At 40.3% G+C, this 18,366-nt stretch overlaps 1 protein-coding gene and 1 long non-coding RNA gene across 2 annotated transcripts; both read left to right on the top strand.

Moving 5' to 3' along the window:
- The first annotated feature begins 6,488 nt into the window (after positions 1-6,488).
- LOC143858721 (uncharacterized) lies at positions 6,489-8,008 on the top strand. The gene is made up of 2 exons (XR_013239010.1): positions 6,489-6,598; positions 7,597-8,008. It is a non-coding gene; the product is annotated as an uncharacterized LOC143858721 (long non-coding RNA).
- A 4,893-nt stretch (positions 8,009-12,901) lies between these two features.
- LOC143858637 (peroxidase RIP1-like) lies at positions 12,902-15,410 on the top strand. Its single transcript, XM_077369332.1, has 3 exons — positions 12,902-13,111; positions 13,773-13,967; positions 14,856-15,410. Exons 1-3 carry the CDS (start codon positions 12,902-12,904, stop codon positions 15,408-15,410), a joined length of 960 nt encoding a protein of 319 aa, XP_077225447.1.
- The last annotated feature ends 2,956 nt before the right edge of the window (positions 15,411-18,366 follow it).

Genomic DNA, 18,366 nt, shown 5'->3' with positions numbered 1-18,366 from the left:
GACTCTTAAGTGCACCAATTGTGATCGGAAGTTACACCCTATCGAGGCTTCAGACATTCGCGATGAAGCTCGAATAATAAGAAGTGAGCAGATAGACGAGCTTACCCAAGTTCCGCTCTTTGAAAGAGATGAATAATGGACAATGTAGATTGGATCCCTCCTTACAGGTAAATCTAGAACATGATATGTTCCGTTCTCTGAAAGAGACGAATAAGAGCTTAACACTGATATGTTCGCTTGGTCTGCCTCTAATATGCAACATATCTCCACGGTGGTATCCGTCCATAAACTTAGCATTAATTCGACCATCAAACCAGTTAAACAAAAGAAACGTAACTTCGCCCCCAAGAGGCAGAAGCACATTAAGGAAGAGGTCGATAAGCTCCACCGAGCGGGGTTTATCTTGGAGATTCACTATCCAGAACGGCTATCCAATGTGGTAATGGTCAAAAGAGCAAATGGCAAGTGGTGTATATGTGTCGAATTTACCGACCTCAATTGCACCTGCCCAAAGGACCATTACCCCTCCCTCCGATAGATCTCCTAATTGATGAACCTGGGCATGAAATGTCGAGTTTCATGGATGCTTTCTTCGGTTACAACCAAATTCAGATGTACGGTACTGACATTCCTAAAACCTCGTTCATCACCGAACAAGGGCTCTACATTACAAAGTCGTGTCCTTTGGGTTGAAAAACGTGGGGGCCACCTACCAGAGGTTTGTCAACAAGCTGTTCAAAGAACAAATCAGTCGTAATATCGAAGTTTGTGTGAATGATATGCTTGTCAAAAGCTTAAAAGATGGCCAACACATCGCCGACCTTGAAGAAATGTTCTCTGTGTTACGCCGGTATCAAATGAAGTTGAACCCCTCCCAGTGTGCCTTCGGGCTAACAACGAAAAAATTCATTGGTTTCATGGTCAGCCATTGGAGAATCGGAACAAACCTAGAAAAATCCAAGACGTGTTTTGCTTGGCTTCTCAGGCAATGATCATCGAAGTACAGAGGCTCATCGGACAAATTTCAGCCCTATGCAGATTCATGTCAAGATTGGCCGAAAGATGTCTGCAGTTCTTCAAGATACTCAGAAACATGTGTGGATCCCTGCAAGATATCCGGATGGGGTCCTCCTGATGGTCACCGGGCGGGTTTCTCCTTGGAGTCCTCGCTACCACACTCGGGTGTGTATTTTGTTATTGCACTCTTGTTCCCTTTTTGTTAGGGGTGAGCTTGTGTCTACGTTTCTTGTGAATTTGGGATGAAGATCATAATTTCATGGGAAAATAGAGGTTTTCAGAGTTCCCACGTAGGTTAGGGCTTAGGACTCGGAATCTGCATTTTTAATTATAGACACCCAATTTTGTCAAGGTGGTACTAATGATAGGTGTTGCGAGGAAGAACCTTATGACGAGTCCCAGAGCACCAGTTCGGTTTCTCTCAAATCTCTCATTAGGTTTAATACAAAAGGGAAACAATTTCCGAAAACCGTTTTATCCCAGAAATGCAACAAAAGCCTGTTTTTACAGCACTTGTCTTCCACTGCACAACCAAAATCCTGTCTTTACACTGCACCAGCTTTTACGGCATAAACTGGTAAGCCCGTTTTCACACAGCATTTCAATTGAGAAGTTAACTTTGAGTAAAAAACATCTAGTTTTACCAAAAGAACATTTCGTTTTCTGAAAGCAAGCGATATTAGATTCATTGGAAACTCCACAGAATGAGGAATCTAATGGATTTGACAGCGTGTGATTCAGAATTCAATCGGAGAAGTTACTAACCTTCGAAACTCACCGATAAAAGATGAAAAATCACATTTTTTGAGAAACTACAAAGGACGCCACATCGCGCCATTCGAAATATGATGTCACCCAGATGACATCATCTAGGTGACACCAATTTCGCCCCCTGCGAAATTTGGTCGAAATGACTATTTGTTACCCCCCCCCCCCCTCAAAAAAAAAAAAAAAAAAAAAACTAGGGGTAAGAGGTGGTTAAGGTGAAATTCCCTCTCTCTCTCTCTTCTCCTTTCTGTTGAGAAAAACCCTTGTGTTTCACGCCCCCTTTTTGGCTTTTCAAACCCAAAACCCCTTTGAATTTCTAGAAAACCCTTGTGTCTTTGCTTTAGAAGAGATAAAGTAGAGAAACCCTTAGGTAGCTCACATTAGGCGTCGGCATTCTGCCGAAATTTTGAAGTTTTGGAGTGACATCTTTCAAATAGCGTTGTTGTTCTGTTGAATTTCGCAGAACCACGAGCTATTTTTCTATAATAGCACCATTTTTTTGCCGAATCTCGGCCACTCCGAAGCCCCTTTCCAAAACAACGCCGTTACGCCGCCGACTTCTCTTCAACTTCGGAGACCCTTTGTCAGAATAGCGCCATTACGCCGCCGATTTCTTGACAACCTCGGAGTCCATTTTTCCGTAGCACCGTTACGCCGCTGAAATCACGGTAACTTCGGAGCCCATTTGTCAAAATAGCGCCGTTACGCGGCCAAAATCTCGGCAACTTAGGAGTCCCCTTTTTAGAATAGCGTAGTTACGCTGCCAAATTCTCTACAGATTCTTGTAAATTTATATTTATTTCCTAGCTTTCTGTAATTTCCTTTAAAAAGTAAAGTACGAGGTGGTGACGTTATAAGATCTCCGGCTCACATTGCCCTAAGAACTTATGATATAAATCCCTCTACCTTTCATTTACTTTCTGCACTGTATTTTCCGTTTGATTTAAGTTAACCTGATTGTGATCAGTTCCGAGATCTTTCGGGACTCATACAACAACATACGATCTCAATCAGGATAACTACCGCTTATTTTCGGTCTTTATGTAAATTCATCTTATTTACATCCTGGAATTAAGTGTAATCTGAATAAAGGATAAAAGTGATAAGTTATCTTGATTAAAATTCTTCAAAAATGCCAAATTAAGTTAAGAGACCGGATTCATCCGGGCAAGAGGGGTGCCTAACACCTTCCCCGATTGTAACCATAACCCTTACTCAGATATCTATAAGGACCATGCCTTAACAAACAGAGAAAAATTGCTAAGAAAAAGTCTCTAAAGCATCTTTTTCACTAAGAAACCCCGGATGGATGAGCTAGGCTGAGGACTTCTTTAATTCCAAAATAAGTCCCACCATCTCAGATACGTATAGCTCCTCATCCAGAATCAAACTGGAGAGTTCCTCATCTGTAGGAATGTGTTCTTCTAATGCTTTCTTCCTAGAAATCATATCCTCTAATTTCTGAATTCCTTTCTTCTGGTCCTCCCTCCCAGGGAAGGCGCCTAGTAGTCTGTTCCCCCTCCAACTTTTTAATGAAAAAGGGGTGTTTATGCAAAGGGGAGTGGGATTCCTTAATGGACCATTTACCAGTCAATCTAAAGATTGCTTCAGATGTATTGCTCGCTTTTTTTTAGAAACTTCCACTGGTGCTTAGAGACGTCCTTAGCAATTTCCATTTGTGTTGGAGAATGATTGGATGCGTATTCGTCCCGGTAAGCCAACCTTTTCAGAACTTTTAAGGCAGTTTCCAATTCAAGCAAGTCTACCGGCAACTTCCTCTTTTTTCCCCGGCGTGAAGAGGAGGAGCAAGGGGGAGGAGATACCGAGACTCTCTGATCTTCCATTAAAACCCAAAATCCCAAGCCCAAAAGAGAAGAGAAAAGGTTCACCAAAACTACGTATTAGCACAGGATAGATACATAACAAATGCCACATTAAATGCGCCGAAGTGGCGCTTTCTAATTTCATCATTATTTCTTCCTAGAGAGCAAAGGTTATCACTGCCATACGTTTCTCGACGTGCAAGCCCCATTGCCAATGAGTGGAAGCACAACCATAACCGCCTGAACCCAAAAGACACGAAAAAACTCTTTGACTTCCCATGCCAGCAAAATCCTGCTAGTCTCAGGATATGATTTCTTTCTTTTTTCCTCTTTTTTTTCCCTCGATAGTTGCACATAGGGAAGGTGCCAAAATCAGCCAAAAAGGACGAGTCAAGACAACTCTTATGCTGAACATGCCACATCTGAGGGCCCACCATTTTCTAAGAAACAAGTATTATTTTCATAAACTTGATTCATCTTGGATATAGCTGGGTTGCCCCACTGGCAGATATTCCGAGCTGAAGCAGGTTCCTGATCTCACAACCCTGAAAGGAGACTCAAATGTCCTTTTAGGCCAGGCTTGGGAAGCGAGCCCAGCACATTCCCAAATCTAACCCTTGAAGATTTGAAATTTGAACCTGATGAGGTGGTTTTAGAATGCCAGCTGGCCGCCTGGCCTGGATCTCCAAGGAGCGCACCGACTCCCTGTTTTCCGGTGGGACAATCAACGAAGAAGCTTTCTGACCATCCCCAAGATTCAAACGAGGGTCTCTGGATCCCTGGGTGGAAACTCCGACCATGTAACAGTGATTGGAGATCCAGAGTTTCACAAAGAGGGGAAATTTCCAACGAGGAGCATGGATTTAAGATGATACGAAACACATACATTGATTATGGAGGTCCTCCATTTTTATTTCCAACACCCGCCCAAAAGATTGCCCAAGGCTTCAACCGTCGAGGAGGCCCACACATGTATTGGGATATCGTAAAAATTAACCCATAATGTCTCAGATCCCTGGATATAATCCGGGGACCAATGGGAGAGGGAGGATAGGGGTTCTCCCCAGTTTTCGATTCCCAGATCCAATATCCTAGAAGCCATCTCTTCATAATCAAAGATAAAAAGGATCTCTTCATTGGAAAGTAAACACTGGCAAGCAAGAGAGGGAGAGTTCCAGGACTTTTTGGCCCACTCCCATAGATTGTGAAGGGATCCAAACGACTCATTTCTTCTTCCCACCAAACAAGCCTTTAAGGACTCCAATCTTGTTTCTACCTCTTTACCAGAAATAAAGAGTGATGGCGATCCATTTCCTGCCATAGAGGACGAAAGTACCCCCGAATCTGGCCAAGGATCAAAATCCAAATCTATCAGGCTTCCAGCCCCTAAGGTGGTGGAGGTGGGATGTGAAGGCAATTGTTTACGACCCAGGTGGCAGCAACGACATTTACTCAGTCGTTTAAAGTTAGAATAGTTACAAGACGAGCAGGACCAATCCCCCTGCCTCCATCCCTGAACATGTTGTCTATTTCCATCCTTAATCATAGCCATCGGACGATAGACTGAGGGTGATGAAATCTTCTTCCTCTGAGGGCACCATCGACAACTTGGCCTCCATTTGAAATTGTAATAAGCACAAGATGGGCAAAACCAGTCCCCTTGTCTCTGATTTTTCCTCCTCATCCGATTCACTTCCTTGTCTCTGATTTGAAATAATGGAAATTCCTCCAATATATGTTACTGAAAATGGTAAAAATACCTACATTTATACGTCAATTGAAATGAAGAAGGCATCAATCAATCCAGAATAAACCAAAATATATTTACTTGAAATTCTATTTTTCAAAAAAAAAAAAAAAAATGTTTCAGGTATGCAAGTGTAATGCTTGTCAACCTACTTTCAGAGAATACCTTACGTTGTCTCTTTTTTTTCGAAAGATAATATCTTTTACTGTGATTTTCATATAAAATTGCATGCTCCTTTCTTATTGATCTAGAGGTAATTTTTCCCTGGATCATATGCTATCACTACTACTGTTTGTAAGTTATATGTAAAATACATTTGATATTATCATATGACTGCATAGATGCTTCAGCATGTCATATGTTCCAGGTCCTTGCACTTGGCACTATTTGTCAAAATTTGCTTTAGAAGTTGAAAAAATGTCTACAAAATGACAAATATTATTGTGATAAGGGGCATCAGAGATTATATAAGAACTATGCAATATTTTCATCATGTCAAGTGACCCTAATACCGGAAAATGACACTTTCAATTTATGAAATCTAGGATGCTTCTAGTGATATTAGCCACAGACAAGAACCTTTTTTTTCTCCAATTTCTTGTTTTACCGTCATATGCCTTTGGCAAGACATGTTCAAAACTAAGGAACTATAAATGCACTCGTGAAATGATAAAGATGATAGCTAACACCGCAATGTTGAGTGTACTTATTGACTTACCCAAGTCAATTAAAACTCGTGATTTTTTCAGAAAACTAGCAGAATCAATCATTATCTCAGCATATTTCTTATAACATTGAAGTTAAGACTGCACACTTGGAGCCTGGCCAGACCGAGTCAAATTGTCCATAGTCCAAGTCCAACAAGTTTTGAACATTATTTTATCACATACAGACAAGGATTGAAATATCGGCTTCGGCCTCAACTGAAAATGAAATTTCGGTGGCAATTTTGGTTTTGGTGGAAATTTCGGTGAAAATCTTATAATTTCGGCCAAAATTTTAAATGTCGGTTTTGTTTTTAAATTTCGGTACCGGAAGAAATCCGAAATTTCAGTATTTCAGCTGAAATTTAAAACTCTGCATACAACATCATTGGGGTCATTTTCAAAATTCATCATTGTTTGTGACATGCAGGCATGGATGATGAAGACAATGAAACATTGCCTCTTCATGAGGTGCTGGATGATAAACAGAGAGTTGGTTATTTTAAGGGATACCTTGCTTCAGTGTCTCAAGCAATGAGGTGCGCTATGACCCTTTTCTCATCTCATAACATTTATGCATGTAGATTTCCCAGTGCTTGCCGTATCTGCCCATTTGTAAGTGATTATGTATTCATTCGGGTAATTATTGTGTCCATATACATATGCATTTGTAACAATGTATGCATATACATCTGTAGGTATGCTGGACCATATACGTATACATATAGTACTGAAATCTATTGTAATATAAATATAAGTAAATAAAATACTCACAAGATCAAAGCCACATAAATGTATCTTCTAGATGTATGAAATAATATTTAAACTGTGTTATGATCCAATGCTTGCATCACATACTAAATTTCATTTTTTTGATCATGACCACGGTTCGAATAATACTCCCATGGCTGTGCAGCAGCCCCTTTGCTTCCCTTTCCCCCTTCTTCACCCCTTCATCTCCCTAGCTCATGGGCTATGAACTCCCACTTTCTTCTCCCCCTTCTTTCTCTCCTCTCTCTGATCTCTCTGTATTGGCTGTGAGCAGCCCCTTCTCACTCTAGCTCTCTGTCTCTCCCTTCTTGGCCACTACCAGCAACTAGACGACCAAGGCATGAGGCCCAACACGCTAGTCCCAGCTAAGGTTCCCATTTCTCCTTTCCTATCCTATTTTTCCTCCTTTTGATTGTTTTCATTTTTTCTTTTCGCACCATACATTTCTTAAACTTTTCCATCTACTTTTCCGCACACACTTTTCCTTGACCATTCCTATAACCCTTGCCCATATTAACACCCTACCCTGCTCCCATTACCTACTGTTATTCCCCTTGCCCCATTTGCAACGTTATTACATTACTGTATATGTGCTCATTTTTTTGTATATGTACATACGTACATTAATACACACACTGTTTATGAGTTTTCGAATCTACCAATGTAGGACTACATTGGATTACATGTCTTCTCATTAGAATTTTCCATAAACAATTGAAGAAAGAAAAGAAGAGTAAATTTTTTAGTATGCATTGATGTTGGACAGGGATGGAGCCGATGTTAGGGGGTACTTTGCATGGTCTTTTTTGGACAACTTCGAGTGGTGTCAAGGATACACCAAGCGTTTTGGGTTGGTATATGTGGACTACAAGAATGGACTTTCAAGGCACCCAAAATCTTCCGCCCTCTGGTTTTCCCGTTTCTTGAAGGCGGAGATTGCCGATAGAAAGAATGGAAAGGACGACTGATGATAGCCCTTTATACGTATAGTGTGTATTATAATTGCTATGCTATTGCCAAAATACCATTGCTCACACTGTTCTTACTGCTATATCATACACATATTGCCCTTTTTCAACTAGAAATAGAATGCAGGTCCAGAGCTTCTACTGGAACAAAATACTTTCGCTGTACAACATAATATGGTATCATGAGTGGAAGCTATGTTTGATGTCTTATGTTTCTGCTGAACATTCTGGGGCTCTCCTTTGTTCTTTGTTTCTTTTTCTTCTTTCTTCTTTTGATAGGTAAGGGATCTCAACGGTACACACTTGAGTTCTTTTGCCTCTGGCAGTAAGGCTCAACATCATCTCCTTTGCTCATTGGGACCATTTGATGTTCTGGAGATAAATGAGAAAGTTGTATTCTCCATGCAGAAGTATCAGGTTTCTTTGCATGCAGGATTTAACAGAAATCCCTCTAACAGGAGGAAATAAAACCTTGCGTGTCTTATCTAATATCTCATTAAATGGACTCTCCCCCCTCTCTTTGATCTGTCTGTTAGGTTTTTATTTTATTTTTGAATGGCAAAGAATTCAATTAATGAGAGAGGAAAGGAGGGAAGAGTGGGTGGGTGGAGCCCTGGCGAACGAGTTGATCAATGCAAGAGAGCAGAGAAAAAAAAGGAAAAAAGAAACAACACAAAACAAAGCTCCGTCGAGGGTGAAGAAAATCAAACATTTCTAAGGCGGAATGTTAGTTTGCGTCATCCTTATACCTTAATGAATCACTCTTATTTCTGCCTCATTGGAGTCTGCCACTCCTAGCCTGAGAAGGCCCACTTCGTCATCTATACCCTGGTGAATCGCTATATTAGGTTTATTATTTCTCTCTTATCTTACTAGTAGATTCTTGCCTTTGACTAAATACATTTGATTTATATATTGTTCCATGGAAATGTCCTGACTTTGATGATTATGTGATAGGTATGATTTTGTCACCTAATGTTTCTATTGTTGTTGGGTGGGGCCATCCTTTTGCATGTTTTGATGGGATGGGGCCCACCATGGGCCGGAACATAAGTGGGTTTCTCAAGTCTCTTGCACTCTTTGCATAAGAGTCCATCTTATCTTATGAATGATCCTGGCTTTCGTGCTTTGGTGGGTCGGAGATATTTTCGATGACCTTTGTGGTGATGAATGCGAAACTGAATTTGAGAAACTGGAGGTATGAAAAAACTATTCTTGCATTGGGGGGCTCATTGGGGGCTGATATGGGGTGCCCCTACTTTTACCTATGTTAAGGAAATGTATTACGCAAAAAATCAGGCTAAAAGCTATGGTCTCAAAATTAAATTTTCATTACATCTAGGTCTAGGTCCAATGAAACTACATCATCTAGGTCTAGGTCCAATGAAACTACCTCATCTAGGAGGGCTGGTGGTAGTAGAAATAATTCCTTAACTAGTGTCAGGATTAGACTTAGTCAATTTGAGCCAGGTAGATCCTTTCATTTTCTTCATGAAAAATTTCTAAAGGACTCATTAGCCAACCCCAACTAGTTTGGGACAAAGGATGGGGTTCCATTTTGGAAAAAAAAAAAAACAACGGGCGTCAACCATTTGAGCCACGTCCACTAAAAGACAAATGGAGGGAGCTCAAATCCCCATAAAAGCAATAAATACACATTAAAAAGGGTTACATCAGTGGTCATTTCAGTCCCGTTTTTATTCCTAAACGGAATCCCGTTTTCAAAGTGTTTTCCAAATTGCATTAAGAATAAGTCTAGGCAGTGTGAAAATTACAGTATTTAGGAGGGCTAATGCAATAGAAATTGTCGTCATTTAGGCCTGAACACACTTAAATCGCATTATTTACTATTTAGGTGTAAGCGTAGGTAAACATCTCATTGCATCCAAAAGTCTAGAGGCCCATTAAAGTTCCAAGCATTTCAAGTTAGAAACAGAGAAGTTGCACCATCTAAAGCCCAGATGCAATGAAAACTGTGTTGTCTAGGTCCGAAAAGAAGAAAAATTACACTATCTACGAGCCCTAGAATAGGTGAATGATACGTACCTAGATAGATGGTTCCCACTTAGGATTTAACAATATCTAATTAGCTTTTCATATTATTGTGATTCGTGGCAATATTTTTAGTAGTTATCTATATGCAGTAAGAGATGGAGATTTGATTGGAATATTGGCAACTCTTATCGGCTACTCTTAGAATAGCAAGTTATTATTTAATTAGGAAGTAGATTTGGGTAGGATTCTTATTAAGTAGAAAAGTTACTTATGATTATGTGATATAAATAAGTTGTAATCTTCTATTTCATCAATGAATGGAGAAATTATTCTAGAAATTAACATCAAAAGCTAATTTGGATATTGCTAAATCCTAAGTGGGACCCATCTATCTAGGTACGTATCATTCCACCCGCCTTGAAATCAACATTGTCCTCAAGGTTAAAGATTAATCGATGACTATTTGAGGAGATGACCTTGCACATGACTTTCCAAATTTCTTGTCTCTTCTCTTTTTCTTTATTCTTTCTCCCTCCTTTTCGTCATTTCTTTGTCTAATAATTAGTCACCATCCCGAATGTCCTCATCAAGGGTTGAGGCAGCTCCATCTTCAAATCGATTGCATTGTGCCGTCATCAAAGCACTTTTGATGTGTCGACGGCGTTGGATAGGTTGAGAGGAACAGTAGACTTTTCGGCGACAACCTTTCTTTTGTGGCTTCTTCGCCTTTTCTTCTCACTTCTTCCATTCTCGCATTTCTTTTCTCTCCTTTTTCTGTTTTGTCTTTCCTTTTTCATTGTGCAAGCCCACTCGACGGTGCTCTAGCTCAACTCTTCAATCAGACATGGAGGTTCTTCTGACTTCACTCCAAACGATAATACTATCTCGTTGAACTTGGCCTTCAAAGAAGCTAAGATGCCTTAAGACTGTGGCAGAGCCAGGATTTATTCATAAGGGGGGCAAGCTAATACAGGCTTATACATAAGGGGGGTAGGCCTTCAAATTTTAAAGGGGTCTGGGCCCAATTGAGTTGGGCCTATTAAGGATTTGGCCCAACTCAACAGGGGCAACTGCCCCCCTTATGCTACATGTAGCTCCGCCCCTGCCTTAAGATCTCTCTTATATTCTCATCCCTTTGATCCATTGCTCCTTCGATTTGCTTCGACCTGCTTTGATACCAATTGTTACGAACCCGAATCGATCTCTTGATCCACTTCGAGGGAATGATCAATCCTCCTTTGTGCAAAAACACAATTTCTAAAATAATTTCTCCATTCATTGATGAAATAGAAGATTACAACTTATTTATATCTCATAATCATAAGTAACTTTCCTACATAATAAGAATCCTACCCAAATCTACTTCCTAATTAAATAATAACTTGCTATTTTAAGAGTAGCCAATATTCTAATCAAATTTTCATCTCCTACTGAAAATAGAAAACTTTTAAAAATGGTGCGAGGAATCACATTAATATCAAAAGCTAATTTAGATATTGCTAAATCCTAAGTGGGACCCATCTATCTAGATACGTATAAGTGAAAATGGTAAATGTCTATGAAGCTTTAGATGCAATGAAAATTACACCATCTATTTGGAACATTAGTTAAAATTGCATTGCATCTGAATCTAGTTCTTGGCAACCATGAAAAATTATTCCATGGAATATTTGTGAGCCCAATCGTAGAAGAGGTGTTTGAGGGAATTAAGGTTGATAAAGCTAAGGTGGATCTCATTGTCCATCTTCCATCGCCCAAAAGTGTGAAGGATATTCGATCATTTTTGGGCCATGCGGGCTTTTACCGGCGTTTTATAAAAGATTTTTCTGAAATTGCTAGGCCTCTAACCAACTTGTTAGGAAAAAATAAAAATTTGAGTTTTCCAAAGAATGCTTCGATTCTTTTGAGTGTCCAAAGAATGCTTCGATTCTTTTGAGTGTTTGAAAAATGAGTTAACTACGGCTCCTATTATTCAAACACCCAATTGGACCGAATTATGTGAAATTATGTGTGATGCTTCCAACTTTGCAATAGGAGCCGTGTTGGGTCAAAGATTCAAAAAATTACCGTATGTAATCTACGGCTCCTATCATTCACTCCCCCTGCATTACGCATTCGCCCCCTTATAACCTGATTTGCCGCGAACAGTGGGCAACTTTAACGCTTTTTGACGTCAAATCACATTATAATGGGGGAGCATGCGTAATGCAGGGGAGTGAAAATATCATCGCCCATATTTTTTCTCTTAAAACTTGTTGGAAAGTTGCTTCAATCCAAACGGGGCCTAAGGAAAGTGATATAGGCGTCGAGGCAAATCCTCTGTATTTTCTCACCAGTTCTTTCACCACCCCACTACCGGTTATTCAAATAGTTTGAAGAAGCAACTACAAAACCGATTAAACAAAGATATTAAGCAGTTTAAGCAGTTCGAGGAATCATCTACTAAACCTACAAAATAAGAGCATGTCAATATTACCATTTTCTATACAGGGTCCTTTGTACGCAACCTTTGAGAGAATAGGCAAGGAGTGGGTTAGAATTAAATCTGGGCGATTCTTAAGTGATAAAATAATTGAATTTGAACTCATCAAATCAAGGCCTGACTAGAAGCAATCGCCGGTCTAATAATTTATTGGAAAACCATAAGTTCTCTTTTGCGTAATCAAGAGTTGGGAAACAGACTGAAATGGTATTAAGCAAGTTGATTAACAATGTGGGTCAAGCCGTCAACAAATAATAAAACTAGAAATTAAAGAGGACTACTGCTACTTTATTTAGGTGAGAAGACAGATCAGATCGAATGATCCTAGGCCATTGATTCATCGATATGGGCCAAGATCATGTTGGTGGCTAAAGATGATTTAGAACATTAACCATCCATTTCACTTTATGGTTTGAATAGGTCAATGATTATATGCTTATAACAAAATGTTATTTGGACTTGGCACCAAATCAATACGCTGTACCATCAAATGCAGTTTTAATTAAAGAGATGATATGAATTAAAATATTAGAAGCAAGGCATCAAGTAATGTGATTACCTGACTATATATATAAACAGCAAATTAGAAGTAACTTCATTATAAAACTTAATTGTTTCTTATCACCATGGCCGCTCTTCGCTCCCTCATCATTTATTTCTGTGTGGTTTCCGCTATCATGCACCAGACCAATGCAGAGCTTCGCCCTGATTTCTATGACATGGTGTGCCCACAGGCACTATCCACCATTAAGATGGTCGTCGAGCAGGCAATATACCGCGAGCCTCGCATGGGAGCTTCGTTGCTCCGTCTACACTACCATGACTGCTTTGTTAATGTAAGATTAGCAATGGATGAAGATAAGAAATTAATCTTCATTCCCTATAGTGCCTTGTTTTAAACAAAATGACTAAATTACACTTGCACTACTTTGATACCTCGTTGCTTAATTTTATTTGTGAGGCCTTTCTAGTCATTTTCAAATTCAAGGGACATTAACATTGTAGGAATCAGTGAATCTGAGGTGATTTTACCGTTAAATGTACCTGTGATAATTCTACCTTGATTTACGCCGTGTTTGTTTCGGAGTTTCAGAATCAATTAAGAATCCAAAACTGATTAATTGCTTCAAATTTATATTTAATTTTGAGAGCATTAATCAGTTTTGGACTCCCAATGGTTTTCTAAATTCCAAACAAGAAGGGCCTTAGTCTTCAACTGTAATCACTATGGGCTAAGCCCTAAGGCCCTGTTCGTTTTAGTTTTTGACAAAAAATAGTGAGTCCATAACCAATTATTGGACTAAAATTAATCGGTTTTTGACTCGGTCGGCCGTCAAAATCTAAAATGAAAACGGCCTAAATTGAAGTTATGCGTAGATGATATGCAAACTACATTTGTGTATTGTTGGGTCTCCCAAAAAGAACATTAATTGCGTACTCTACTCGTTATGTAAGCTTTTGGGCATGCCATGGCTTACTTCTCTCGTCTGTTTGCAGGGCTGTGATGGATCGAACCTCTTAGATGATACCCCAAACTTCACAGGTGAGAAGACGGCCCATCCTAATCTCAACTCCGCTAGGGGTTTCGATGTGGTCGATGAAATCAAAGCAGCTGTTAACGAGGCTTGCTACGGCAATGTGGTCTCATGTGCCGATATCTTGGCTGTCGCAGCCCGTGACTCTGTTTCCGCAGTGAGTGGTTTGCTCTTCTTACTTAGGGCTGTTTGGATATGCGGATTTTAGAATCTTGGATTTCCTCAAAATTGTAGATGGGAGTTGAGAGAAGAAAAAGACCGGCCATCATTTTATGATTTCTCGTCCTTCTTCCTGACAGCAAGAGAGCAGGAGAAGAGATTGTCCCATGTTTCCAGGTTTTTAAAATCTCACGATGAGGGAGAGATTTCTAAAACCCGGATTTCTTACTTCAAATCGAAGAAACGCTGTTAGGGCCATGGCTTTAAATTTCGGCCGAAATGCAAAATTTCAGATGAATTTCGGTCCAGTTGCGAAACCGAAACGTTCCGAAACTGAAATTGTCGAAAATTATCAAATTTCGGTCTAAATTTCGGCAATTTCGGAGAAATTTTTGATAAAATATTAAGTTCTTATTTCTTTATAGAATTTCAGTGGAAATTATAGAAACTTTGGTAATTTCGGCTCAAAAAACCGACATTTCTAGCGCTTCTACCAAATTTTGGCTGAAATTTCCGAATTTATGCCAAAATTTCAGTTCCAGTGAGGACCAAAAGTACCCCCAAAACCGAAATTTAAAACCTTGGTCAGGACAGCATACAACAGCTTTATCATGAACCCCTCTTTTAGACTGTTTTCAAACAAAAACCTGAATTCTAAAATCTGCGTATCCAAATGGCCCCTCAGTACACATTCTTTTCCATGTTAAAAAAGTCACTGCATTTGATTTGGATTGTGAAATTTGCTATGGAATTATGAGGTAACATAGTCAATTAACGAAGCAACATCCCCCGTAACAACAAGACTAAATAAAGGGCACATTGGTGATTGTAACTATAGATTGATAGTCAACATAAATACCTATAAACAATATCATTTGTACTGCAGTTGGGAGGCAACTCATATGAAGTCTTACTAGGGAGGAGGGATTCGAGGACAGCAAGCATAGACGCCGCAAACAACGACCTTCCTGCCCCATTCTTCAACTTCTCTGGTCTCCTTTCAAACTTCCAGTCGCACGGCCTGAGCAGAGAGGACCTAGTCGTTCTATCCGGCGCTCACACAATTGGTCTTGCCCGGTGCACAACATTTAGGAGCAGGATATACAATGAGGCCAACATTGATCCGGGATTCGCGGGCTCATTGCGTGCACAATGTCCCTTATCAGGAGGAGATAACAACACCGCGCCACTGGATCAGACCACCACATCTTTCGACACTGTCTACTACAATGACTTGTTGGAAGAAAAGGGACTCCTCCATTCGGACCAAGAGCTCTTCAAGGGTGATGGAAGAGCTAGTGATGGTCTAGTGAGATATTATAGCAACAATGCACAAGCTTTCTGGGCACATTTTGGTGTTTCCATGATAAAGATGGGGAACATAAGTCCTCTGACAGGCACAGATGGAGAGATTCGTATGAATTGCAGGAATGTTAATTAAGGTCGTTTATCAAATCTACCAAATATGTTGTAATTGATTCCCTTTATTTTTTCTGTAATTTGTATTGTCAAGAATATGTATTTTTGGATATCATGTTTTCCATAGGTAAGCAACATAATAAAAGTGATTTTTTTGGCCGTTGCCCATCAATGATAGTGTCACGCCCCCAACGACCCGAGAACGCGATAGGCACCGCAACCGCGAGCCTGCAACGTAGAACCTTACAAGCATGCAAGGCTAATTGGACACATACTTCATACCATTCCATTCTCAGAGAAACTCACTATTTTTACCGAATAACTCATTCAAGTTTTTTTACATACATCCAAAGATACAAGTACTCACGTTATATGCAGCTAAAAACCTATGAAGACACTTTTTCTGGTACCGTGTCCGCTAAATTTTCTAGGTTAGAAAAACGTAAGATATTTATGTGTGAGCTCAAAAGTCAGTAAGCAATCGAACATGATCTTTAGTTGAACCAAAGCATGCAGAGATAGGTGGCTAAAGCAACCGATTAAACAAAGCGTAACCAGAAATTGACCAAGCTCCAATCACGAGGTCAAACTTCACAAATGCAAGTCGACAGGGTTAATATGTTTATACCATCTTGGCAAGCGAGGTGTCAGGGCCAAAATATTTATACCCACTTGGAGTCCGAGGGTGTTAGGGCCAATATATTTATATCACTCGGCATTCGAGGGTGAATATAGTTATACCCCTTGGTATCCGTGGTTGTCAACACATAACTTCCCATTGGCTGATTTAACAAAATAGCTTTCTCCATCAAGATCGAGCATTCTAGAGCTTCTTGCCAAACATAAATTCACAAAGGCATGCTGCTGGGATAAAATTGACCTTCCCTATGAGATCGCGACACGTGGCATTAAGCACGCCGGCAGGCCTCCCAATCCAAGTCGCTATCCGCCGCTGCTCTGACGCACGTCGCTGCCTGAAATAGAAAGAAACCACTCTTGCGTTCGAGGACATCATCATCTTTTCGCCAATAAGATGAAGACACATGTGCCATACACCAAAGGACGGTGGAGAAACTCTCCCTACAAAAGCCTCCAGGCTCAAAGATACGGCGTTCTTTCTTCAATCACTTCACCATCGGAACATCGTTTTCAACCTTAAAAACCTTAAGATAAGCTTACATTTCTGTCATTTACATCACCTTTTCAATGTGATATCAATGTCTGACTTGAGTGTCGGAGTAGCTTCCAGGAGCCAAAGCCCCGGGACCCCTAACACTTTCTCTGTGACTTAAGGGATGACATAGATTGAACTTCTATCAGCCCTCGAATCGGAGAACCAGATTTTGGCATCATCAGATTGGCACCATCCGTGGGACTTGTTCTTGAGACCAACTAAAAAATGGCTAAGAACACCACCAACCCTCATCCAAGCGATGGACACCGATGAGGAAGACGGGACAAAAGCCCTCTGAATACGAATGACTCGAATATTCTTCTCTAGTGAGGACTACCACAGCATCCACGCCCCCCATGACGACGTCGTAGCCATCTGGCTTGCCATCGCAAACTTTAATGTTGAAAATGTGCCGGTTGACACCGGAAGTTCCCTAAACATCCTTTACTACGATGCATTCAAGCAGATGCACCAGCGGTCTGGTAGTCTCACCCGACAGACCAGTCTATTTGCGGATTCTCCCAGGAGGAGGTGAAGGTCGAGGGTAAGATCGACCTTCTGGCGACCTTCAGCATCAAGCCCCGCCAGAGGATAATCCGCCAGACGTTTCTAGTGGATCAAGCCCCTTCTGCTTGCAACGCCATAATTGGTAAGACCGCTCTTAACGAACTGTAGGCTGTCATCTCTACACTGCAGCTCAAGGTGAAGTTCCCTACCAATCGAGGAATCGGGGAGAGATTTGAGAGATTTGAGAGGGCATGGAGAGAGAATGAGAAACACTAAAACCAGTGAAAAATAATACGCTAAGCTATGCCATGGTCTTTTCATGCTTCCACACTCCACCCACTCAAGTCTCTCCTTCTCAGAGCATCTCTCACAAATGGTCCCCCTAGTATTCCATAGAATATTTTTTTTCATGGTTGCCAAACATGCCCCAAGTCTAGAAACAGTGAATATGGTGTAGATGCAGTGCAGTTATCATAATTCATAAAGGACTCTCGTCTTGACGAACAAAAACGTTCAGGATCCAGTGCACATGTGGTATGTGGGCTTGATTATTGGAGCTGTTGACCTGATGGGCCATCATAGGTTGATCTAGTGCCGGTCTGATGTCGAATGGGGATCCCATTTGCAAGATTGAGTCATGCAAAAATCAACGGCTCCGGGCACGTTTGGCTACCAAGAAGTGGCTAAAATCAGAAGAAAGTCGATCCTATTTTAGTAGGGCGAAACTAAGATGAAGTTGGGAAATGACTAAAAATCAGAAAACAAAAAACTATACTCATTCATCAAGCTTGATCAAAAGCCTAGAACAGTGCTCATCTTAAAAGATATGTCCCGACATGTAATAGAAAGTGCAATATAAATCTAGAAACAGTGATAGTTATAAATTCTATTTCCAAAGATAATGAAGATTAAACCATCTATGATGTCTAGATGCAGTGAAAAATCACAAGATCAAAGTCTAGACCATTGATTCCTGACCGTCCATTTAACATCACAAATTGAAGGGTTAGAATAATTCGATCAGAGTGGATTTTGATGCATGAGCCATCGATAGAAAGGCCTAATAGATAAAATGGTTCGGATCATTGAACATGTGCGGCTCAATTTTACTTTTACTCCCTCACATGTGTTTCCTGAGAAAAGAATGCTCTATTTTAGGGGGCTCTAATATAATGGATGCACATATTTTTACAAAGACAGCGGCATAAAACAAATTTTACACCTATCAAATGGGTGGCAATTTTGTTTTACGCCTAGTTCGATTTCTTTGGGGGTAAAACAAGTTGGTCATCGATGT

Source organism: Tasmannia lanceolata, unplaced genomic scaffold, assembly GCF_043159265.1.
Source record: "Tasmannia lanceolata isolate RefF3 unplaced genomic scaffold, GAP_Taslan_0.1 ptg000026l, whole genome shotgun sequence".
Lineage (NCBI taxonomy): Eukaryota > Viridiplantae > Streptophyta > Magnoliopsida > Canellales > Winteraceae > Tasmannia > Tasmannia lanceolata.
Note: the sequence above shows the minus strand (reverse complement) of the source record. Positions and strands in the feature narration are given on the sequence as shown.

Excerpts from the sequence above, each read along its gene's own strand:
- LOC143858637 (XM_077369332.1), top strand. The coding sequence starts at position 12,902 with ATGGCCGCTCTTCGCTCCCTCATCATTTATTTCTGTGTGGTTTCCGCT. Across the intron at positions 13,112-13,772 it reads ACCATGACTGCTTTGTTAAT|GGCTGTGATGGATCGAACCT; the intron begins GTAAGATTAGCA and ends GTCTGTTTGCAG. Across the intron at positions 13,968-14,855 it reads CCCGTGACTCTGTTTCCGCA|TTGGGAGGCAACTCATATGA; the intron begins GTGAGTGGTTTG and ends TTTGTACTGCAG.